Genomic DNA, 25,996 nt, shown 5'->3' on the forward strand with positions numbered 1-25,996 from the left:
TCCCAAGAATTCTCCCAAGTGTTTGTTTTTGACATTCCTGCCTCCATTGACGGGAAATGCAATGATTTATATTGGGGATTGCCAATCACTCAAGGGAGAATATCCTGCACTGTCGCATTTAGTCCACACAGTTGGCTGGCAACGACGTAAGCTTCGTCCAAGCACAACAGACTATTTAATGGATTTACATTTTCGGGGTCATGGGAATTGAATTCCTTCCTCAACTTCCTCTGTACTGTCACAAAGGCAGATCATTTTATCGACAACACCCAAGATGGGACCACAAAACAATCCATCTTGTTATGAATAAACAAAGAAATGAATATGTTTCATAGACCTTTATTACAATTATGTGAACAAAGTAAGAATGTAAATACATTGAAATAGAAATATTATATTACTGACTGCAATTAACAAGGGTGACACTTTGTGAATCAACAGCCTGTCGGCCACCCACCAATCCAACAACTTAGAGTTGGGTAAAGGAATCAAACCCAGACAAAATATTGTCGTGGAGCCGGGTGTCGGCGGCGAGCATGACCGCTAGGTGGAGCAGTACAGTCGGCTCCACCGAACATCCTGAATCTAGATCGTGGTTCTCGGAGAACTCCGAGAGGTATGGGTCCCTTACAGGACTGTGGTCACCAATACTTCAACGGCATGAGGTAGGCTCCACTTGTCGAACTCAAATTTACCGAAGTACTCACGCCGTCCAACCACACCCTCGGCCGACGCTGTCCGATCCGAGTCGCGGTAATGGCTCGGATACGGCGTTACCGAGCAGAGTTACCAGGGCCGCCGGAACAAATGCACAATTTTCCGCTTCACTATTTTCCAACACGCACCATGCTAAGCCAATGAAAGAAACACAGAAACAAGCTGATACATTCAACAAAATGGATATTTATTTCCAATAGGCAGGGAGGGGAACACCGAAGAGCAGAGTTATCCGACTATAAGAAATGCAGTCAATGTACAAGCGAAAGCACCTAACAATTCTACTTGACAAGACCGGCCTGCACACAGACAAACACCCAAAGAAATGGACCCCGTAGGATTTTTATTGAAGGTTCCCAGCTCGATGAAGATGAGCTGGAAACCAGAGCTATCTTGAACCTGTACACCTCGTGTGGTCTTCGAGGTCCTGGACTGGCAGGACTCGAACCCACAACCACAATGCCACTCCAAGTACCCGGGACGGAGGATGAAGGGCGGACACCAACCAGCACGAGCGCGGACGAGGCAGCGAGCGCCAGCAGGCAAGGCCAGGTGATCCGGCAGACCAACACCAACTACGACCAGTCGGATAGCGCCAAACAATTATTCGCTCCTTCTCCAGAGGGGAGGAGCCACCTCCTCCGGCCCACTCTCCCTCACTGGACGGTTTTGGCGCGCAAATGCGCTCGTCGCCCCCGTGATTGGCCAAAAGGGGCGCCAAGTCCTCTGATTGGACCGGTGAGGGGGGGGCGTGGCGGGCGTCACGTTGGACCGCCCCTCAAACAGGAAGAGGAGTAACATTGTCCTGCGTGGGCTCTCATTGGCCAACCAACGGTAAACTCGCTCGCATCTCTCTGATTGGTCCAGAGAGACGCCAAGTCCTTCTTGAACTCCGCCCACCGCAAGCGTTATGGTGTCAGGATGGAGCGAAGGCATTGTTGTAATTGTAAGTGATGTCAAAATGTAAAAGAAAACCCTGACTATCAAAATAACTCCACAGTGCACGAACATTTAATTCCCATTAGACGAGGGACGGAACCCTAACGAGAAACACGTACTTACGATATAACTGATCTATAAGGACTCTGGCTGTTGTGTGCTCATGGCTTCCAGATTCGCAACACTATTTCAAAGGTGAGTATGTGACCTCTGTATTCTGAGAGCAACAATATTAAATATAATAATTGAATCTCCTCTTTCTTTCACAACCACCCTCCACCACTCCCAATACACCCATAAATAACATTGAGGGGTGGGGGTGGGGGGGGAGAACTTAAAGAAGTAAAATAATATAACTGCATAATTATAGCAAAATGTGGGGAATAGAGTGTTTCAGTTTTTCTTCATCAAGTGAATCGAGATAAGTTATGATGTAACTGGAAGTGCCTGGATGGTTAAATCCAACCAGAGATGAGCACAATGGACCAGATGGTTATCCATGCATACAAGATGGTGTCCTGATGGCGAATGCCCGCATTTGCTACAGTGGTCGAAGATGTGCAGTTGCTGTAAAGGAAGAATTCACAAAGGAATTGGTATCACGCCATATCCACACATTTTTATGATATTAAGATTTAACTGGTTTATCACGTGGTCAAATTATTATATTTTCATTCCAAATAACCAGAATGACCAAAATTATTAAAATCATCAATTTTTACTCTCCTTCTCAACAATCACAGACTCTACATTATTGTTCATTCATTATTAAAACATAATAATTTTGTTCATAAATTTACACCTTTTCCAAGCAAAGCTATTCTAATGTGATAACTTTAAATAATAGTTTTGTATCAAAGGATTTCATGTCAATTATTTAAAAGATCTATATCTGACCATTATTTTTTACCTCATTTGATGGAAAAAAGTATCTTCAAGGAATGCTGCAGCGAGTTGATGAACACTGTTTAAATATAAACTGATGAAGTAATCTGTGTTTACACAAATAAATGGTATTTTGGGGGCAAGAAGACACACCAATACTGACGCAGGATTAGAGAGGAAGCAGGTGTGCATAGTGCAATTACCTGGACACAACAATAGAAACGGACAAAAGATGGACAAAATTTGTCGTCTTTTGGGAGAAAGTACAGCACACAAGTTTACTAATCTGAGATACGGATGTTCAGAATGATTGCACAGTGGCTTGCAAAAGTATTCACCCCCAACCAATAATTCCACATTCAAATGAATTACAAAGAAACATGCAAAGAAACAAATGAATTTTTTTTATGAATAACTGAAGAGATCAAACTAAACACTGTTCTCGATTAAGGAGGTTACGTGTTTGGAATACCGATAAAAAAACATATATAAATCAAAATTCACTGGTTGTAAAAGTATTCCGCCCTTTAGGTCAGTACTTGGTGGAAACACCGTTTTAAGCAATGACTGCTATGAGTCTTGTTGGGTAGGTCTCCACCAGCTTTACACAGTGAGATGGTGAAATCTTTGCCCATTCTTCACCTGAAACTTGCTCCAATTCTGCCAAGTTTGATGGGGATTGTCGATGGACTGCAATCTTCAAGTCTCGCCATAAATGTGCAATTGAGTTCAAATCAGGACTTTAACTGGGCCACTCAAGAACATTTATTATCTTCTTTTGTCAAGTGAATAAACTCACTGTTCAGCTTATTTAGCGATTAAATAACTGTGGAATAATTCTTCCCACCAAAGAGCCAGAGTGTAATGTACCTGGGTGCTCGTATTGCGAAAGTTTAAAAAAAAAAGTCAAGTGAAAGAAAGTGTGTACATCTGTGTGCTTGGGATCATTGTCCTACTGAAATGTGAATCTCCTTCTCAGTTTCAGATTCATGGCTGACTCAACCAGGTTTTCATTAAGGATTCTGCTGCACTTTGCACTGTCCATTGTTCCTTCTATCCTGACAAGCTTGCCAGTCCCTGCTGATTAAAAGCATCCGCATAACATGATGTTGACACCACCATGCTTCACAGTAGGGATGGTGTTGACTGGGTGATGTGCAGTGTTCGGCTTGCTCCAGACGAAACGCTTAAAATTTAGACCAAAAAGTTCAATTTCCGTCTCGTCTGAACACAAAACTTTTCTCCACGTGCCTGCAGTATCATGACGATGTTTTTGCAAGCTCCCGAGGAGATATTATATGGATCTTTTTCAGTAATGGGTTCTTTCTTGCCACCTGTCCAGAGGCCAGCTTTGTGAGGGGAATGGGATATTGTTGATTGATGAACACTGACCCCCATCTCAGAGATAGAGCCTTGCAGATCTTTCAAAGTCATTGTTGGATTTACAGTGACATCACGAACCAGTTTCCTGCTTGCTTGGCTGCTGTGTTTGGATGGGCAACCTCATGTGGGTAGAGTCTGTGTGGTATGATACATCTTCCACTTCTTAATGATGGATTTCACCGTACTCAAAGGGATAATGAGTGACTTTGAAATCTTCTTATGACCCTCTCCTGAATGGTGCTTCTCCACCACTATATGTCTTACTACTTTGGAAAGATCCTTTGTCTTCATGTTTGCCTTGTTGGTTGACCAAGTGAGTCACATCTTAAAACTTCTTGGATAAGTGTGGGAGCTTAATTAAGTTAAACCACTGATTACATACAGGTGAAACCTTTACACTTATTTTGCAACCTTTCAAACAAATAATTTGCTTCTGAAGTGATTTCGTGTTAATTAAAGGGGTTGAATACTTATATATTATAACTGAGAATCACCTGATTTTCTCTGTTAATCAAACTTATTCACATTTTATCTGCATTTTCTTTGGCTTTATATCACTTTGGACTACTTTGTGAAATCTCTCTATATTAAGTTTGATTTGAAGTCATCATGAAATAAACTCAGGTGGCATCAAATTGTGAAAACTTTGGAGGGGGGTGAATACTTTTGTAGGCCACTGTAAGAATGAGGTAATAGTCCAAAAATACCAATTTCTGATAATTTCCAAAATCTAAATATCTATATTTGGCAAAAAAAAGATTTCATGACTGTGTGTATATATATATATATATATATATATATATATATTTATGGAGATTGGAGAGGGCATGGATGTGTCCCACAACAGTGGTGGGAGGAGAGTGGCAATATGTGGTGAGAATTGAGCATTCACTGAGTGTTGCTGTGATAGCTCAATTGCCAGAGAACTGGTGTGGTTAGCTACGTTAGCTGCATGTCCTTGGTGTGATCCCTGGTCTGAGCAGTTGATTTTTCTCACATCCAAAATTTGATGATTTTCAATGCTGTCCAGCCTAGTATATTACATATACGAGAAGCACCCACTCCCTTCAGCCAGTAATACCCAACGAGAGGGGGGTTGTGTTATTATACTTATTCAAATGTGTCGTTCAAAATACCTCTCCAAAATATCTTTTGCTACATAATTCAAAACACCTCACGGCACTTGAAAACGTGGGGATAGGAAAGGTGGGTGCTGTAATTTGTGTATATATATATATATATATATATATATATATATATATACATATTTTGTGCTATAAAGTGCTGTAATTTATTGTGCTATCAAGAGTGAGTACTTGTAATAAGGTTGGGAACCCTCTCCCACCTGGAGTGGTGTGACATGATGCACATTCACATCAAGAATTTCCTCCTCTTCCATCCCTAAGACCACTGACAAAGGTAAAAACACCCCGATGCACTAATTGGGATCATGATGATCCTATGTACCAAGTCCAGATGTAATCGGCCCAGAATTATCGGAGGAGTAGCGGGACAAAACACAAACATACACCGATCCATGAATCCTGCAAGTAAGGATACTGAGATAATGAGAAATAAAAACCTTAGCATTCCTTGGATGACTATATCTCACTCGTATAACTCTTTAAACACCCCTCGGACATCAATTTGATCCCTGAGTCAACTCACTGTTGAGCATATTTATTGTTCAAGTTAAAAAAAATGTCAAGTGCAAGAAAATAATTTCACACCTGCAAACAGATGTCTCAAACGTTGTCAGTGAATTTGCACCAGAGTGTCCTGGGGTTTGCGAGTTTGTTGTTGGTGACGTCGTTGCACCAGAGTGTCCTGGGGTTTGAGAGTTTATTGTTGGTGACGTCGTTGCACCAGAGTGTCCTGGGGTTTGAGAGTTTATTGTTGGTGACGTCGTTGCACCAGAGTGTCCTGGGGTTTGAGAGTTTATTGTTGGTGACGTCGTTGCACCAGAGTTTCCTGGGGTTTGAGAGTTTATTGTTGGTGATGTCGTTGCACCAGAGTGTCCTGGGGTTTGAGAGTTTATTGTTGGTGACGTCGTTGCACCAGAGTGTCCTGGGGTTTGAGAGTTTATTGTTGGTGACGTCGTTGCACCAGAGTTTCCTGGGGTTTGAGAGTTTATTGTTGGTGACGTCGTTGCACCAGAGTTTCCTGGGGTTTGAGAGTTTATTGTTGGTGACGTCGTTGCACCAGAGTTTCCTGGGGTTTGAGAGTTTATTGTTGGTGACGTCGTTGCACCAGAGTGTCCTGGGGTTTGAGAGTTTATTGTTGGTGACGTCGTTGCACCAGAGTTTCCTGGGGTTTGAGAGTTTATTGTTGGTGATGTCGTTGCACCAGAGTGTCCTGGGGTTTGAGAATTTATTGTTGGTGATGTTGTTGCACCAGAGTGTCCTGGGGTTTGAGAGATTGTTATTGGTGACATTGTTGCACCACTGATTCCTGTGGTTGGTGAATTGGTAGTTGACGACCATTGTGGTTTCCACCGGTGGGAAATATCTGTGTTTGTTGGAGAAACAATGTTGGTAAGTTAACCATTTTGAGCTCTGAAATGGCAATAAGTCATAACACAATCATTGTGAAATGTTTTAATATATTCTTCTTAATTGTATCCAACTGTTGTCCCATGGCCTGTTTGTTGCTTTTGCTCTTCCATGATCCTTGCTGTTTCATAGAAAAGAAAAGTGATGAACATTGAATAACAGTCTCAGACATTTGTCAGGCCCTCTCTTTCTCTTTTGTTTTTCTCTCCATATCCCTCTGCTTTGGTGGTCATATGGCAGCTTAGCTGCCAGGGGAGCAATCATTTCTTGAAGCGCGACTGTGTCACTGATGCAGTGCCCCTCTACCAGTACACACACTGGAACTGGTGCTCATTTCGCCGACCTTGGAAGGATGACAGACTGAGTCAACCTCCTGGTGTTTTAATTCAGCGGCCGACAGGGCTTGAACTCAGGACCCTAGGATCCCGAGCCACCACCCTAACCACTGAGCCAACACCAGGCTTACTCCCTCTGTTTTGATGACGAATAGCCAAAACTAGCGTTATGGATGAGTTGATTGGAGAGATTCTGGGATTAAGTCAAAACCTCGATGGTGGAGGGTGCCCGGCTGATGATCCAGATGGTCAGTCAACATCTTCATTGAAAAAAACACTTCTTCCTTCTTCCTTTAAAAGCTTTTGAAAACATATTAAAAGCTTCAAATCCCTTACTTCTCTGGCATCAGCTTGCCACGTGTTCTTCTTCCTCAGGATTTATTCTTCCTCTTCCTCAAAAAGCATATTTTGGAAACCTGTTTCGAACGAAAGTGCATGGTCTGTCATCCATCTTCCAGTTCCCACAGCATGACATTTCTCCCTGCCTTCAACAACAATTATATCCACCATCCCATGATCTTTATCTCATAATGTTAAATGTGGGTATCTTGAGAACTCCAGTTTGCAGAAGTTGTCTGCACTCAACAATCAAATCTCCTTCAGATTATTCTAGTGTCAAAACTCTCCGTGTCAGTATCCTCCCCTAAATCTCCTCCAAGGCCGCATCCTTTAAACCCCACTCCTTCTATGTGTGCACCTCTTCAGCATCTCTCCACTTCATATGTCACCCCTTTCTGCATCTCCTCTCATGCCACCCTCTCCAAACAGCCCCTTCACCCCATCATCTCCAAGCTTCCACACTCACCCCACCCCTCACATATTCCCCCAGCCCACCCCTCAATGCGACCCCCTCTCAGATTCTTCCTCGTCCTGCACCCTTTCAGCTTCCCTTTCCCTGCAAATGTCTCCTGCTTTTCCTCTGCTCCAATTGGTTCATCTGATCATATGCTTGTGAGAGTCAACATCTCTCTGGTTTGACTCAGAGAGCTGCCTCGGTACTGGTGTATCTGGCGGTTCACTCAAGCAGACTGCAAGCAGCCATGTCCTTTCAAGACTGGTCCTACATATCTACTGCCCCTGGTATTAGCTCAGCCAGGGAATTCTTCCACAGATTCCTGCTCTTCCTTATGCATAAGATTCATTCCATCTCTTCTTTAGTTATCTTTCCCTTCTTCGTGCCCAAGGTACATTGAATCCCATGATGTGGCACTGGCTCTGAAACAACTTGCCTTCTCTTTCTGGAAGACAAATCTGACCAAAGGCAGATGCGATCTCAGCGCATTCCAAAAAGCCCGCAACAACTCTCAGAAGAACCAGCAAACAACATTTGTCTAACCTCAAGATTGAACTTTCAAACTTGCCTCTCTCCTGAAAAAGCTGGTGGAAGCTTGTTAAGCCTATCTGGTATATGCTCCCCTTCCATGGCTTCTCTCACTGCACACGGCACCAAAGCCAATTCCACTCGTTTGAAGGCCGAATACATAAATTGTGTTTGTTCCCAAATGTTGTGTTTCCAACCCCTCACTCTGTGTACCAACCCTTACCAGTTGTGCCCAACTGCTCCTGGACTGCATCTTTCACAACTGAGAAGGTGGAGAAGTTTCTGGCAACCCTCAACTCTGCTACCGGACTGGACAGCATCAGCTCAAGTGTCCTAAAAACCTGCTCTGCTGCTCTTGCACTTCCTCTCTCTGCCCTTTTCATCCTGTCATTTGCACTCAGTCATCTTCGAAATGCTTGGAAATCAGCCAACATCATTGCACAACTTAAAAGGTGCAAAAATGGATCCTCTAAACTACAGACCTATTCGCTTACTTCCAATCATCAAGGTCATGGAATCCATCATTGGAGGTGATATGAAATCCTTCCTTTTCTCCAACTACCTCATATTAGATCACCAATTTGGATTCAGACCAGGTCACTCTGCCTTGCACATGCTGCTTCTACTCAGCCAACAATGGATGGAGGTCAGACGTGAAATCAGGGCTATCTCTCTTGACATATCTCGTGCTTCCGATAAAGCCTGTTATCCCACCTTTCTCTCCAAACTCTCTGCCTCTGATGTCCAAAGCCAACTCCACACATGGCTCCCTGACTTCCTCTTGTCTCGTAGCCAATGTGTGGCTCTCAACCGCATCCTTTCTTCCCCTCTGTCTTTCAAAGCTGGAGTGCTCGAAGGCAGTGTTGTAGGCCCTAGTCCTGTTACTCATCTTCATCAATAATCTCTCTTGACTCTCTGGAAAATCCTCTTTATCTATTTGCTGATAATTCCACCCTGTGTCGTGACATCCCTCATCCTTCAAACAGGCAGGCCACAGCCTCTTCCCTCTCTTCAGACCTTGAAAAAACATCACAAACTGGTCAAACACTTGGAATGTGTCTTTCAATCCTGACAAATCTTACAATCTCACTCTTTCTCTCTCCGAAAAGACCATTTGGCAAACCCCACTCTCTACTTTCTTAACAATACTCTTGAGGATGTCCAGTCATGCAAAGTCCTGGGTCTCACTTCCAGCCACTATCTCTCTTGGGGAAACCACATTTCAAAGTTGGCCTGCAAAGCCAGTCAGCAACTGGGCATCCTCCATCATGCAAATTCCTTTCTTGTCACACCTGAACTCCTGTCCAACTACAAAGCCTTCAACCACTGCTTGATGGAGGACTGTTCTCCCCCCTGGGCCCGGCTCCCCTGCCTCACATCTTTCGCAGCTTAATGCCATGGAAACCAAGGCCTTCAAGATTATTGTAATCTGCCGTGCAAAAGCAGAGTCTCTGCTCTTTACAGGCTTTGTCGCCCCCTCCCCAAGTTTTGTAAGGCGTGCACAATCCAGCATCAACCCCTGATGGTGAAACTATCTAAATCCAAGATCACTGCTCACTCTTTGTTGTCGTTTTTTTCCTGCCTGTGAAACCAACTTCCACATTCTCTTCAATCTCATCCTCCCCTCTTGGTCATCAAGACAGCTGTTTACCACAATCTCAGTTCATCCCCAATCCAAAACCTTGATATTTTCTATCTTCGTTAACCCCAGCCCAGTTTCCACTCTTGAGAGTTTCCTTTTGTATCTATCTTGTCCACCCCCCACATCCTTTCCTGTGCCCCATTTATCCACACACCCATTAATTGTCCAAGTCTACCGCTGTCTTGTCCTTCAATGAAGCTGTTGGTGCCCCCACCCTCTCTCCTGTTCCTCTTCTCCTGTTAAGTCCTGATCCCTATCGTGTATTTGCTCTTCCATGAGCCTTGACTCAGTCTACAAAAAAGAATAAATTTCAGGCACTCAAAAAGCTTAACAAATTCTTCACATCTTTCTGTCTCAATCTCCATATCTCTTCCCCAACCTTTCCACCTCCACTCTCTCTGTCTGTCTCTCTCCATCTCTGTCTGTCTGTCTCTGTCTGTCTCTCTTCACACTGGGTACTTTGCATTTGCCTCGCTCAGTGTTTGTCAGAACATGGATTTATAATTTGTTCAGGATGCTAGTAATACCCACCTATTTATCATGAAAGACATTGAGGTGTTTTTAATGTGAACTAGCAAATCCCAGCAGAAAAGATACCTAGCTTAGTGTGCTTTTAAGGGATGGCACATCGAGTGATGCAGTAGTCGATACAATAAAACCTAAAGGGTCTGTTTCTCCTCTGTATGAACATAACCTTACATCATCAATTCATTGTCTACACACCACACAAACACAAACACCACCACACAAACACAAACACACCACCACGCAAAATATTCCACAAAAGTACTGTCGAGGGTCTACGATCTCTGATTGCTCTTTCCAGTTAGTCTCGCCCTGAAAGGTTTGTGAGACGATTGTAACGCCCGTATATGTCTGTCTGTCTGTTTGTGTGTCGACGTCGATAAATTTTCGCTTTAAAAATGATTTTATCTGCAACTGCTTGTCTGATCGATGCAAAACATTAAACAAAAGAGACTCCCATGGAGAATATTTCATTGATAACTCTGACATCAAAGGTCACATGGAATGGCAGCCATTATTGAATTAAAAGAAAAACTTGGATATATTCCCCAAAACCACAGAAAGAAAAAAATTGAAAGTTGATGCATGTCATCATCTCCCCATTGGGTTTATAGGGTAATAACAATGAGATCATTGGTGAAGTGGTATTCCAGCCATTAATTGGTTGAATCGAAATCCTTAAGTATCTGAAAAATTTGAAACTTCAGATATCTGATCAAAGACCTGATGAGAGTGAGGAATTACATTTATGATGTCATTGGTCACGTGGTCTGGCACCCACATTGGAATGAAAATAAAAACGTTTTAAAAAAGTGTCTTCTCCATACCGCTTAATCGATCAATCCAAAACTTCATACACACACACACGCGCACACACACACACACACACACACACACACACACACACACACACACACACACACACACACACACACACACACACACACACACACACACACACACACACACACACCATTGGGATTAGAATTCGTAATTTTTATTCACATTCACCTTCATTGACACAATTTAGCCTCAATGTGCATAAAAATGGTTGTTAAATATGCTAATAATCAATCAGTAATCAATAACGCTACAGACAATGGCAATGTATGTGACATAATAGAATGATGTATGTGACATGGATGATACGGATACATGGGCAGTAATTGCAGCATGTTTCGTTAACGATGGTATTATTGATCAGAATGAGCGTGCAAGGTGAGACAATGCGTTCTTACCGAGCACCGTTCTCATTAATTAGGTTTTGTGATTAAAATCTTTCAAGACATTTGACTCACCCTCAAAATTTATCAGGAGGACAATATCTCTGCGCCTGATGTATTGTCGCTTGTGAAGATGAACATGAGGGAGGAATGTCCTGTACCCATAACCTGGTCCACGGTAGTAGGTGCTTCCATTATTATACACTTGGTGACCAACTCTGTCTGGCCGATCCCACCGGAAAACAATAGAACCTGCAGGAAGAAATGCACAAAATTAAAATTTAGGATGATACTTACCAGTGGATGAGTGCATTTAAGATGTGTACAAAAAAAAAACAACCAAACAAACAGCCATTTTCCCCTGCTGAGCAGGGGTTAGCTTTTTTTGCAGGCTCCATGCAATCATGCTTCCCTTCTTGAGGCAATGTTTTATGGACGGATGCCCTTCCTGACGCCAACCCTGGTCCTGACACACAGGGATATGGTACACCTATTCTAACCGGGGCATACACCGGGACAAGTACACTGGTGCTCATTTCGCCAACTTCGGAAGGATGACAGGCTGAGTCAACCCCCTGGTGTTAATTCAGTGGAAATGGGGCTCAAACACAGGACCCTAGGATGCCGAGCCAGCCCCCCTAACCACTAAGCCAATACCAGGCTATTATTTAAGACTAGCCGAAACCCCGTCACAGACGGATTCCGTTCCATGAGCCCAATATGACAACCAGTGGCGGCTCTTGTAAGAGCCGGATCCCAGTCGATGTACTCCATGGCCTTACCTCTTGAGGCCTACAAAACGTCCTTGTACACGACATTTTTGGTGTACACTACTCCTTGTGAAGAAGTCCCCTGATTTGTGCACGTGTCTACTTTGACTTACAAACACCGTGTCAAAACTTCTCAGGTCACAGTACCGAGAAAAACGTGACGCGACCGCGAGGAGGAGCACAAAATTGGTCCTTCAGTATTAATATCGTGATGGAAGATACAATGTTTCTTGTGACATTTTTTTGTGTCAAATTCACATTCTGAGGTAGTCAGCATGTGCAGAAGAGGGTTTTACATTGCAGACGCTATTTTCGAGGAGTGGAATTACACCTCTCAGCGGTGGCGGTCTGTCAACGACAGACGTAATGACGTCAGTGAATGACCGATGATGCCATGACGTCCTTACGCCTCTCAGCGGTGACGTCACACGTCGCCATGTAAACGAATGTAAAACGAAAAGTGTTTATTCTGCTTCAGAGTTGAAGTTTGACTGTTGCGATGCACTCTTACAGGTACGAAGTTTCTTTCAGTCCAGGTCACGGTACCGAGAAAAACGTGACGCGACCGCTAGGAGGAGCACAAAATTGGTCCTTCAGTATTAATATATAGATGTGTACAGTGGGAAAAATATTGTTGCGGTTCTTGGAACCGCATGCATCCAACAGATAGTGGTCCCAAGACAGTTATTCCATTATTATACGTGTCGATAGTCCCTTCCATTTTGTCTAGCGGGACAACAGGGGCGTGCGTTGTGATGATCTCATCGCTTGGTTTGCTTAAATCAATTTATTTTCTTCATTTCATCCCTACTCTTCTTTTCTGATTATTCCTGAGGTAAATCTGAGCTACATGCGTCCTTCGCTGTGAGATGGGTCCTCTCGGAGGCCAGTGCGTGCGGTGCCGCTGCGAGGAAACGATGACGCGCGAGCATTAACAGTGCAGAGCCCCCGTTCCCAAGCGAGCCCTCAACACAACGTGTGCGGCGAGTCATACAGTGCCCTTGGCAGTTCTGGATTATCGACTCGAGCTTCCCCTGATCTGGGGAAGATTGCCAGTTGCATTAAAAAGGCATACGAATGAATATCTCTTCGGAGGCTGCATGAATGGTGTTTTTCACAACACAGGAAACACAGCCAGCACGATGCCCACGATGCACGAAACGCATACGGAGGCCGATAAAGGAGACTCTACGCCACGTTGGGTGGGATGCGAGGGTGTGAAGTAAAAGCGGCGCATTCCTTTTCAACCTAATATCTGATACATATTGGCTTTCGCCCCGCGCACACGCGAGCAGAGTCATGCGGACGTGAGCGCTGGCCACGTGCGTAATGGCTGAACCCCGCACACTGTATGGAATGTGCTTGAAGGCAGATACGTACGCAACTCGCGACTTTGTTATCATACAAAGCAGGTTACGAATGCACCATTCGCGACTTTGTATCATATTTCCTCAATATCTGACACATATCGGTGTTCGCCTCGCGCACACGCTAGTAGAATCGGGAAAACGGGAGCACTGACCACGTGGGTCATGGCGATTCCGCGCATACTGCGCGAAACTTTCATGGATTTCTCCATAACAAGGTACCTTCGGCCCTCGCGGGCAGCAGCAGATTCCCCACGGATGGTGAAGTCTTCTCGTCGCCATGGCCAGCGAAGCTGCGACCGAGCAGGGGAATGTTGTACAGTGCGGGCCACATTGGCGAACGTGGAGCAAGCGCATTGATCAGCGCTGGTCAGACGCCCGAGTGGGCATGCGGGATCCTCGGCCGGTCGTCAGGGCACGGCCCGGGGGTTTTTGCCGGATGATTCATGCGCCAAGTTCGGTGTGGGCGATTCGTGTCATGTCATGGGGTCAGAGCAAAATATTTTCGCTGTCTGAGATGACCTTTCCAGAAACGGAGTGTTGCGGTTTCCGACCAAATTTATTGGGCCGCGTGAGGGGTCAGGGCCAATCGGAGCGCCCGATTCAGGTGATGACGCTTCGCTTCGGGGTGGCCCCCCGCCCTGAGCTGTGAGTCCTACAAAGATCAGAGCGGTCCCTCCGCTTCTCTCTCTCTCGCTCTCTGCCCGACATCACCACGACCCACCTCCTGCTGTCTGGACTCCACCTCCTCGTCTCTGCCCACACGACGTTGACCCCACCTGCCTACCTGTTCCCGCCTCCCACTCCATCCACGCACTCTGGACTCCGCCCCTTCTCCACTCAAGCCCCTCCTTCACGCCCACGGTCGCCACATGCGCTGCTGAATCCAGCGATGACGTGCCAGCTTTCGGGTACCACACCACGGAGCATTCCCCCTCCCCACCCCCCGAAATGTATTGGTGGCGCATTCATGCAATCAAGTACAAAGGAACCGAGATCGTAGTATAAACTCCTCTCGCTTCTTGTTTCAATACTTTCTCTTCATCGGGTTTTCTGTGTCTGTGTGTGTTTGCGTGTATGTGTCCTGTGTGTGTCCTGGCGCCTGTCTGCTTAAGTAAGACTGCAGAAGATCGTTATTGTTATCATTATTATTGTTATAATTTTTGCGTTAATTCTGCTCTGTGTCCCCTTTTGTAAATTGCCTGTAAATAAATCATCATTAGCAATGTTCCCAGCTAGTTTTTGTGGTTTCTTTCATTGATCCAGCATGGTCCGAATCCTAGCCGAGCCGGGACTTTATTCTCAACGATCCGTTCCTTTTAGCCAGTACGTCCTTGGCAGTGTCACTCGGCTGCATCCAAACTGGTAAAGTGATCCGATCCGGTAGAGTGATCCGGTTAGGACAAGGCGTACCGAGGGCGTGTTCCCTGGTAATTAAACCACGTGATTAATTAGGTAACCCGATTAACCCATAGACGGGAGGACCCCAGGTCACACGGTTGAGTTATTGGCGTCCACAGTCGGTTAAGCGACCTGCCGCATCACGGAATTATCCGTGTACGACGGCCTACAATTCCGGGGAGTCTGGTGAGAGCCGAGATAGCTTTCCTCACCGAGTCGACTTCTCACCCGAACCCGGCCCGCAACAATATTATGAACGTAGATATAGCCATAATGAGATAAATGGGAGTGTGTAGAATGTGGATGTGAAGAGGAAGCATAAACAAACCATTAAAAGATGTTGTTAAATCTGGGTCTGTGGTGATACTGTGAGTACTGGACATACGGAGTCGTACATCACTGTGTTGGTCCATCACAGACATCGTGATCTGAGAAGAAAGGAAAATCTGAATTGACACTGCATCACAATGAAGATCAAGAAATACATTGATCCTTCCCGCCACCCCACCACCCGCCCCCCCCCCCACCAATTTTTTTTTTTAACTCCAGTATCAACACTCTAGTTGCAGCATCCCAAAGTTACGTACCTGTTTCCAGGGACAAGGCCACTGCAGGTCTTCATCTTGATCTCCACTTGTCAAATGAACAAACAAACCAATGCTTTCACTGTTTTGGTACATTCCATTGGGGTACATACTTAGCTGGAAAGAGTACCCCTCAGTGCTGTTAAAGCGTTGGCTGTAGATTGCTGATCCTGCTGGAGTTTTGTCAAGAATGGAGGTAAAGTTCGGTATGTGCCAAATATGTGCGAAGCAGGATACTTCCATCAATGTGAGGTCATCCACTGCCCAACCCCCTGCCTCTGCCGAAACTCCAGCCACTGCATGCAAAGCCAGCCGGAAAGGACTGCTCTCAGACAGCGGTACTTGCGTGAGTTTCCACTGATTAATATTGGTGGCTGGTATGTTGGAGACCACTTTAAACTGTGAGGAATTTGAAGGATGACTAACAGCAATCTGGAGCTTGTCATCAGGACTGCCTCTGTGCTGGTAATATATCTGCAGGCATTGTTGGTCCTTTTGGGGCCGCAGCACACGGGTCTCAATTACTGCCAGGTCACCGGGACTCGCTGCAGTGCTGTTGAACAACAAGAATGGACCCCCATCTGTGGAGGAAAGAAAGGTCATACCTTGGAGATTCAAAACCGTGAAAACTGTTGATCATCTATCGTCTGACATTGTGCTGTTCTGCAACCAATTTTTAAATTAGGCTTTGTTACATTGAGATTTGGTTAAATTGTGTACAATAAAGCATTTTTTTAAAGATAATTGCGATTGAACAAGATTACAAAACAAGCACAATTTCTCAAGCCCTCGTTTATAATTAACCAATTCATTAAAGCTGTTGTTAACTCATAGAAAACTGGATATACAACACCACATGTAAAATTGATCATTTCAAAAAGATTTCAGCTGAGGAGGATAAGGCTGACAGGATGGCTGAGCCCGAGAGATACCCACTCTCGCCTCTAAAGTGTCAACCTTTGATGAAAATCCCGACTCAGCTATACACTGCCATCCTGGAGTGATTCACAGGCATGGTGATACATCAATGTGTGTGACATTCCTCGGATAGATGTTAAATGGGTATCCCGTCTGCCAGCATTCGTTTTTGGATATAAAATATCCCATGGTATCCTTCGTGAATAATAGGCGAGCTATCACCGGCACCCTGGCCAAATTCCAAATTCCTGCCTTAACTAGACGAATGTCAGGCTTGGCCAACCGGTTCGTTTAGACTTGGTCCAAGCTATCCTTGGCCGACCCCACAAGAAAGGTGGGATATTGGTGGCCGTTAAAGGAGTAAAAGAAACTGAGGATGATAACAGGTCTAAACTCACCATCTATTTCACTGGTGAAAATATCTTCAGTGGTTCCAGAGACCCAATGCCAGTCAGCATCATCGGCTGCGATCTGCACCATGCCACAGATGGTGACGTCATCAAAGGTACATCGGTCCAACAAGGCCAACGATGAAGCTGTGGTCAAAAGGGTGGTATGCTGTCAGTGAGTGAGCATAATTGTCAGGACAAAGTAATGAAACAAAATTAAATTAAGCTGTTAGCATTGTTGGCATTAAATTAAGCATTGTCGAGGCTCGTTGAAAATGAGTACGAGTACACTGAACGGATCAGGACACAATAGGACAAAAGGAACAGTGGTTTCAAAATTGGCCTCCAAAGCCAGGCACCGACTGGGTATCCTCCAACGTGCAAAGTGTTTCCTTGCCATACGCAAGCACCGATTCACCTCCAAGGCATTCATTTGCAGCTCAATGAAGTACTGCTCTCGCCTTTGGGTTGGCTCCCCTGTCTTACATCTTGCTCAGTTTGATGCAGTGGAAAGAAAAGCTTCCAAGGTCATTGGAATTTCTCACGATGAAGCTGAGTCTATGGGTCGATCGCTTCACCAATTGCCGACAGGTTGGTGGCCTTTCTGTCCTCTTCCACATCATTTCTAATCTTGCACCCTCTGCTCTGTCCATGCTTTGTCCCCCCTCAGGTATCTGCAGGACACACACAGTCCACCAGCAACCCCCTCCTTGTGAAACTGTCTAAATCTAGAACCACTGCTCACTGCCAATCATTTATTCCTCCTTTTTTTCCACCTATGGACCCAACTTCTATCCTCTCTTCAATCTCATTCTTCCCTCTTAGTCTTCAAGTCAGCTTTTCACCACCATCTCAAATCATCACCATCTAAAATCATGAGCTTTTCTACACCCGTTAAAACCACCCCACCCCCCACAAAATTTTTCTTATGTATCCATATTGTCCACCCTTTGCGTTCTCCTCTACCCTTCGTCATTACATGCATCCATTTTTCGTCCATATCCGCATACTTTTTCCCTCCACCCTGCTGTTGCTGTTTCCCCTTTCTCCTCCTGTTTCCTTTGTTGCGTTGCATCCTGATTTGTTCTGTTCTACGGCCCAGAGTGTGCAGTAAAACAAGCTCGAATGAGCTAAGATCCTCGTCCTCTTAATGATGACGTCATAAAAACGAATATGACGTCATTGTGATGTATCAGGTTTGCGATAAATTAATTATCTGTGCTCATGCCCGGCTTGATTCCCGCAAACAAAATTTAAACAGCTTGCCTAGTTTCGGAGGTAATGGTATAGGCGATTTCCATTAGCGGCGATATGACGTCAACTTTTTTTTCTCAGAAGAATTTCCAAAATCGGAGATGGTTTATGTCTGCGCAGGGTATTTTTACATATATATATATATATATATATATATATATATATATATATATATATATATATATATATATATATATATATATATATGCCAAGTTTCAGGAAGTTTCGATGAAAACTGTAGGCTGTGAAACAAAACAGTCCACAAGAAGAACAACAACGTGAGTAAGACTTAGAGATCCTCTACGAGGATCTAAAAACAAAGTGTACAGAGAGGGGAGAAACACCAACAGCAGAGTTGAAAGCAAAGACAGAGGTAAACTTGGTGAAACAATGGGAGTGGGGAGGAATGGAGGGCAGGACAGGATTCACAGGGTGGACAAGATGGATACAGAAGGAAACTCTCAGGTGGAAAACTGGAAATATGGACTGGCTTTGGGTCAGATGAGGTTGAGGAGCGAGGGGGGGCGGGGTTAGCGAGGATAGAAAATATCATGGTTTTGATTGGGGACAATCTGATCGAGATTGTGGTGACCAGCTGTCTTGACGACCTGGAGGGTAGAATGATATTGAAAAGAATGTGGAAGTTGGTTCCACAGGTGGAAAAAGGAGGAACCAATGAGTGGACGTGAGCAGTGGTTCTGAATTTTGAGCGTTTCACCAGAAGGTGGTTGATGGTGGACAGTGTGTATTCTGCATAAAACCTGTGATGGACAAAGCATGGAAACAGCAGAGGATGCATGACCAGGAAGGATGTGGTAGAAGATGGACAGACAATCGATTTGTCTGCTGTGGCGTAGTGATGGGTCCAAGAACTCAGCTTCATCATGGGAAATTCCCATGATTTTGAAAGGCCTTGGTTTCCAAGGCATCAAGTTGACCAAGATCTGAAGCAGAGGAGTCAGCCCAGAGTTGAGAGCAGTAATGCATTAAACTGCGGAAGAAGGCCTTGTCGGTGGACATGAGTTCAGGTGTGCACACAATAACTGTAAGGGATTTTTCTCATGACGAGAAACTCCTAAGATGGCACAACTTGAGGCTTGCCAGTTAAGCAGAACCATGGACACCTTCGAGACGGCTGTCGTGGTTGTATTGTGGGATACAATCCTTCAAAGAATTAACACAACAAGCAAAGAACTTCAAAACATTCAGGTAGAACTGGGCATGATTAGCACACTGTTTAAATCACTCATTAATACTGTTTCTGGGATCTGAGGGAACTTTAACACTTTTTAGGTTGAAGCTAAACGTCTAACGGAGATAGACAGCGACAGGGTCGATTCCAGGGAGACAAAAACAAAGAAGAGAATGTTTGGAGAGCCGGTGACGGAGGTGAGACGATGGGGACGAGAGGCATTAATCATCATGCAAACTCACTCCACAATCTGTGATCATCAGACGTAACGATCATCATCAAACAATCAGACGTAACGAAGCACTGGACAGAAAATTTGGATTCATATGCAAAGTTAGCTCTTTTAGCCACACAGAGATAATAAATGCTTCTGGTGAGTTGATGCACATTTATCCATGGGAATTTGAAAGGGGCCTCACAGATGAATTCTGCCATTTCAAGTCAGTTATTCATAACAAGGACAGCCTAACATCTGCGAAAGAAGATGCGAAAGAAAAAAGACGAGGGATCTCAGCCTGTCTTATTCGTTCCCCAACATTGACATTTGTCTGACAATGTACATGTGCATCCCTGCATTCAGGAGAAAGGGGAAGATCCTTTGTAGTTCCGAAACAGGTGAAGAATCATCTGTGAACAACAATGGGCAAGAAAAGACTGAATGCCATTTGTGTACTTGCAATTCAGAACACATTCATCACATCCCCATCATTTGATGACATTGTTGAGGAAGTCTCCATCAGCAAGAGACGACGGGACGCTTCTGTGATCGACCATCAAACAGGTTAAGAAATGATTAATTAGCGGTAATTAATTATGTATTGGTTACTTATTTATGTATTATAATTAATAAAGTAGTTTATTGTCACTCTGTGCATGCTCTCTCCTGGCTCGATCTCCGTCTGGGTTGTATTACATTTAGGATTGGAGTGATACTTTTCATATCTGTGCGTGGTACGTGCGGTAATTAGAGGGTCGAGGGGCTCAAAAGATCGTGGGCTTCAGTCCCACGGACTCTTTAACCTGGCCCTGCTTGGAGACATGAAGGGGTCAAAAATCGTGAGTCCATACTCACTGCAGACTGGGTCCACTTGTGACCCCACTTGTGTTTTTTAATCCTCTTTCACCTTGCTCTTTCATGAGTTTTATATCCAAAACAAATGAATGAAATACCTGGGCAGATCACTCAAACCTGCACATGATGGTATTTGTGCCAAACTCATTATTCATGAATAGGTATGGATCTGTCCCATTGACTGCATGTGATTTGGCCCTCCACGTTTCCTGGTCTATTGTACCAAGTTGGTGAAAGTGTTTACGTCCTTGGCACATTGGGGATGTGATTGTATTCCAAGACTGATAAAAACTGTGTGAATGGAAACTGTAATTCTCAATAATAATTATTAACAGTTACTTGTAAGTCGTATATGTTTGTTATTTTACATCAAAGGAGGAAATAGTGTATTGATTACCTTTCATAACAAAGAATCAAACCATTGAAAAGCAATTTTTGCTCACATTTTCAAGATGGTATAAAATGTTTTGATGTGATGTGTTCACCTCCTGTCCATGTCCTTTCTTACAAACAAATTTGTTGGAGAATCTGCTTGGAATGATGTCATGTTCAGTTGAATATGTTTCTTGATTTAAAAAAGAACAAGCATTTTCTCCATTCCGAGTCAGGTGACATATTGAAACACGAGCCAATAAAATTATTTTCTGGAACTGGGAGATTTATTTGTTTATTTTTTTGTATACCTTGTCGAGGCTCGTGTGAGAGCGAACACACAACGCACAGCAAGGGGGGGGGGGGCATGAGACAAGACAGGTGGGAGTGGGAAGGACAAAACAGTGGGGAACAGAGACATTAAGAGATCTGTGGAAGGGAAAGGGATGGGGCAGGGAACATGGGGAATACAAGATGGACATTACAGGGACTTTCAGGAAGGAAAGCAGGGAATTTGAAGGAGGTGGGCTTGGGTGGATTATCGGGAGTCGAAAAGATCGAGGGTTTGGATGGGAGATGATAAGAGGTGGTGGTGAACAGCTGTTTTGAAGGCTTGAAGGGAAGAATGGGATTCAATAGAGTGAGGGAGTTTATTCCAAAGGCGGGAAAAAAGAGGAATGAAAGCATGAAGGTGAGCGGTGATTCGTGATTTTCGTAGTTTTACGAGAAGGGGGTTGTTGGAGGACCTTGAGCGCCCTGCGGAAATGTGGTGAGGACAAATCGCAGAGAGAGCAGGGGGCGAGGCTGGAGAGGAGACGGTAGAAGACAAAAAGACCACCGACCAACCTGCAGTGAGAGAGTGAGAGGCCCAAAGACTCAGCCTCATTGCAGGAGATGTCAATGATCCGAAATGCCTTGGTTTCCACAGCGTGAAGCCGAGAAAGGTGGGAGGTAGGAGCGCCAGCCAAGAGGGGAGAGCAGTACTCCATCAGGCTGCGGACAAAAGCTTTGTAAGTGGTCAGGAGCTCAGGTGGGCCGAGGAAAGGCTTTGCACGATGGAGGATTCCCAGTCGGTGACTGACTTTGGAGGCGAGGTTTGAAATGTGGCTTTCCCAGGAAAGGTCATGGCAGATAGTGAGACCCAGAAGCTTAAAAGAAAGGACTTCTTCCAGCGGATTGCTGAAAAGTGGATGGGGGGGTTTTCTAAACGGTCCTTTCGGAGAGACATAGTGAGAGTGTGAGATTTGTCCGGATTGAAAGACATGTTCCACGTGTTGGACCAGTTTGTGATTTTATCCAGATCTGCAGTGAGCGAAGAAGCTGCTGCTTGCCGGTCTGAGGGATGACCGATGGTACAGCAGAGGGTGGAGTCATCAGCAGAGAGATAGAGAGGATTTTCCAGAGAGTCGGAGATTTCATTGATGAAAACCAGAAAAAGAACAGCGCTACCTTGAGGAACTCCAGCCTGGACAGGAAGAGGGGATGAAAGAACTCCATTTTGGGCCACACGGTGACTGTGACAGGAGCGAAGTCTGCGAGCCATGAGTGGAGATGGCCTTGGATACCATAGGAAGAAAGTTTGGTGAGCAGGGCAGTGTGCCAGACTGTGTCAAAAGCATATGATATGTACAGGGATACGGCTCGGATTTCATGTCTGGCATTGAGGATCTCCATCCATTGTTGGGAGAGCAGAAGTAACAAATCCAGGCTAGAGTGACCTGGTCTGAAACTAAATTGATGATCGGAAATCAGGCCATTGGAGAAGAGGAAGGATTTAATGTCTGAAGCGATGATGGATTCCATAACCTTGCTGATGATTGGGAGAAGGCTGATTGGTCTGTAGTTGCAGGGATCTGTTTTTGCACCTTTTTTATGCAGGGCAGTAATGTTTGCTGATTTCTAAGCAGATGTCAGATGACCTTGAGCAAATGAGATAATGAATAGAACAGAGAGAGAGTGAGCAAGAGCAGAAGAGCAGGTTTTTAGGACACGTGGGCTGATGCCGTCTGGGCCGGTTGCAGAATCTGAGTCGAGGTTTGACAGCAAGCTCTCCACCTTGTCAGCAGAAAAGGACAGAGTCCAGGGACACACACACACACACACACACACACACACACACACACACACACACACACACACACACACACACACACACACACACACACACACACACACACACACGATGATATTTCAAAATGAAATGACAATTTGAATCAGGCGATAAGCAGAATTATTACATTGCATGGGCCAGCCGAGATCAAATGGAAAATGGACAGTATATTGTTAAAGAAAATGAAAAAAACATTTTTTTAAAGGTTATAGACCTTTTTGTTTCTTCCAATGTGTGTTTTCTTTTGTTCAGATCATTCTTGCTTAAGATGATGCAATATCTTGTAAAATTTCTCCCAATAAGAATGAATGTGTGTAATCTTCAAGCAAAAGTATTATGAGCAGTTTTGGGAAAGAGGAGTGGGAGGATGTGGTGAGAGGAAGAAGAAGATTGGAGTTGGGGGAAAGGAGATGTGGAGTTGATGGAGAGGAAGATGGGGATTGGGGAGATCGGAAGATAATGGATGGGAACAAAGCGTAAGGGGGAGGAGGATGGTTGTGAGACAAACAGGAAGGGGAGGAGGGTGGCGGTGGCACATAGGGGAAGGGGAGGAGGGTGGGGGTGGGACAAAGAGGATGGGGCGGGAGAGTGGTTGGGGGACCAAGAGGAAGGGAAGGAGGGTGGTGGGGGGACAAAGAGGAAGGGGGTGGAGGGTGGTTGGGGGACAAAGAGGAAGGGGAGGAGGGTGGTTGAAGGACAAAGAGGAAGGGGCACCAGCGTGGTTGGAGGACAAAGAGAAAGGGGGGAGGGTGGTTGGGGGACAAAGAGGAAGGGGGAGGAGGCTGGTTGTGGGACAAGGAGGAAGGGAGGGAGGGTGGTTTGGGGACAAAGAGGACGGGGAGGAAGATGGTTGAGAGACAAAGAGGAAGGGGGAAGAGGGTGGCTTGAGGACAAAGAGGAAGGGGAGGAGGGTGGTTGGGGGACAAAGAGGAAGGGGAGGATGGTGGTTGGATGACAAAGAGGAAGGGGAGGAGGATGGTTGAGGGACAAAGAAGAAAGGGAGGAGGATGGTTGAGGGATAAAGAGGAAAGGGAGGAAGGTGGTTGAGGGACAAAGAGGAAGGGGAGGAGGATAGTTGGGAGATGAAGAGGAAGGAGAAGAACACATTTTCAAACACTGATGAAGGAAGAAAGCTACTTTCATGTATTATTTGTATGTTTACAGTTCTTCTACTCTTACGGTTGTCTCATTCTCAGTATTTATCAGTATTTAAAAAGGGCAGAACATTCAAATACGTTGTTTGTAAAGAGCAGTTAAAAGAATGGACAAACATTATTAAATGAGCACAGCTGAGAAAAAAAAAATGAATATCATAAAACAAGAAGAGGGAATGAATGACTTCTACAAATTGATTGGAAAGTGAACAGGCCAAGAATTGGCAAACCTTGACAGCAGGATTTAGTATGATGAACATACAGGATTTTCTATGTGACACTCACTGCAGTTGTACATTCGGTTGAGCTGTAAGCGGTCCAGCTCGCTGATATCCAGTCTCTGTCCAATGAAGTCCATGAAAATTGGGTCCCTGGTTATTATTGTGTTGAGACCTGGTGCCGTCTGGAATGCGGTGGAGCCATAGTGCATCACGGATGAGTAGTCATACGGCACGTTCAGCGAGTCAGATTCCTGCAGGGTATTCTTTTGAAAGTTGCGCCATCTCCCTGTATGGAAAAAATAATGAAACTAGAAGGGCACTCAGTAGAGCACATGGCATACCTCCGCCACGTAATGTCTGATGCACGATAACATATCGGGCCCAATACATTTTTGAAATATCATGCCGTTCATCGTTTTTGGCCCAATCTCTCAATGGTGAAAAATCACTTTCAAAATTCAATAATTCTCGTATCCAGATCCGGATCTTCACCAAAAGCGAATCAATTCATGGTGGCACACATCCAACCTGTCCAGCAAGTTTCGTCTGAATCCGTCCACAACTTTTTGAGATATCGTGCTAGTCATAGTTTTTAGCACCATCACTTAAAGATGAAGAATCACTAAAAAATTCGAGTAATCGGATCCGGATCCAGATCTTCATCAAAATCTCACCGTTTCTTCCTTGTCACACACCCAACCTGCCCACCAAATTTCATCCAGATCTGTCCCCAAATTTTGAGATATCCAGCACACAGACAAACAAAGAGACAAACAAACAAACAGAGAGGGGTGAAAACAGAACCCTCTCTACCTTCGGTGGTGGAGGTAATAAGTTTATTTTCAGAAATCAGGTTGTTGAAAAGCGTTTAAATTATTATCTTGCCAAAACGAAGTTTTTGCAAGATATGTTAGTCAGCTTGTATGTTTTTTTTTTGTTTGTCTGTAATCACGTATAAAAAATTCTGCAGAGCACAGTTTTCATTGGAAATTTTTGTAACTTCGCATATCAGAGGCCTCTAGAGGTCCCTTTCAGCGCACAAAATTTTGAAGGTCAAGGTCAAAGGTCAAGGTCACTGTCGCAAATCAGGGGAGTCGCCGAAACCCTTATTTTTTGAGTAATTTTGATCGGATCGTCTTCAAACTTCATGGGAATATAGTTCATGGTCTGGCGCTCAGCTGATTAATTTTTGGTGGCGATTGGCCTTGACCTTCATATGTTTTTTTTGTTTTTTTGGTCTGTAATCACGTATAAATCACTCTGCAGAGCACAGTTATCATTGGAAATTTTTGTAACTTCGTATATCAGAGGCCTATAGAGGTCCCTTTCAGCACATAAAATTTTGAATGTCAAGGTCAAAGGTCAAGGTCACTTTATCACAAATCAGGGGAGTCGACGAAACCCTTATTTTTTGAGTAATTTTGATCGGATCGTCTTCAAACTTCATGGGTATATAGTTCATGGTCTGGCGCTCAGCTGATTAATTTTTGGTGGCGATTGGCCTTGACCTTCATGGTTAGCACCTAAGGTCAAACATATTTGACCCCAAGGTCAAATTTTCTAGTTTTAGGAACCATCTCGTGTAGTACCTCAAATTGAACACCTCGATGAGTGCTTTCTAGATATGTCAAGCTTGAGACATTATGACGTCATTTGGTGACGTTATGAGG

The 25,996-nt window shown here is 44.6% G+C and overlaps 1 protein-coding gene across 2 annotated transcripts in view; it reads right to left on the reverse strand.

Annotated features, from left to right (window-relative positions):
- Positions 1 to 323: 323 nt before the first annotated feature.
- Positions 324 to 25,996, reverse strand: part of LOC147019848 (meprin A subunit beta-like) — a 43,422-nt gene continuing 17,749 nt past the window's right edge. For both annotated transcript variants that reach the window (XM_085894621.1, XM_085894620.1), the window contains exons 8-14: positions 24,391 to 24,612; positions 16,961 to 17,098; positions 15,648 to 16,225; positions 15,389 to 15,488; positions 11,598 to 11,774; positions 5,655 to 6,432; positions 324 to 2,223 (exon numbers count right to left, since the gene is read on the reverse strand). In XM_085894621.1, coding sequence (XP_085750747.1) covers positions 2,112 to 2,223; positions 5,655 to 6,432; positions 11,598 to 11,774; positions 15,389 to 15,488; positions 15,648 to 16,225; positions 16,961 to 17,098; positions 24,391 to 24,612 — 2,105 coding nt within the window. In that variant the 3' untranslated portion in view covers positions 324 to 2,111. The remainder of the gene's footprint in view (positions 2,224 to 5,654; positions 6,433 to 11,597; positions 11,775 to 15,388; positions 15,489 to 15,647; positions 16,226 to 16,960; positions 17,099 to 24,390; positions 24,613 to 25,996) is intronic.

This window comes from Eptatretus burgeri, chromosome 9, assembly GCF_056783735.1.
Source record: "Eptatretus burgeri isolate ZD-2024b chromosome 9, Ebu_testis_v1, whole genome shotgun sequence".
NCBI lineage: Eukaryota > Metazoa > Chordata > Myxini > Myxiniformes > Myxinidae > Eptatretus > Eptatretus burgeri.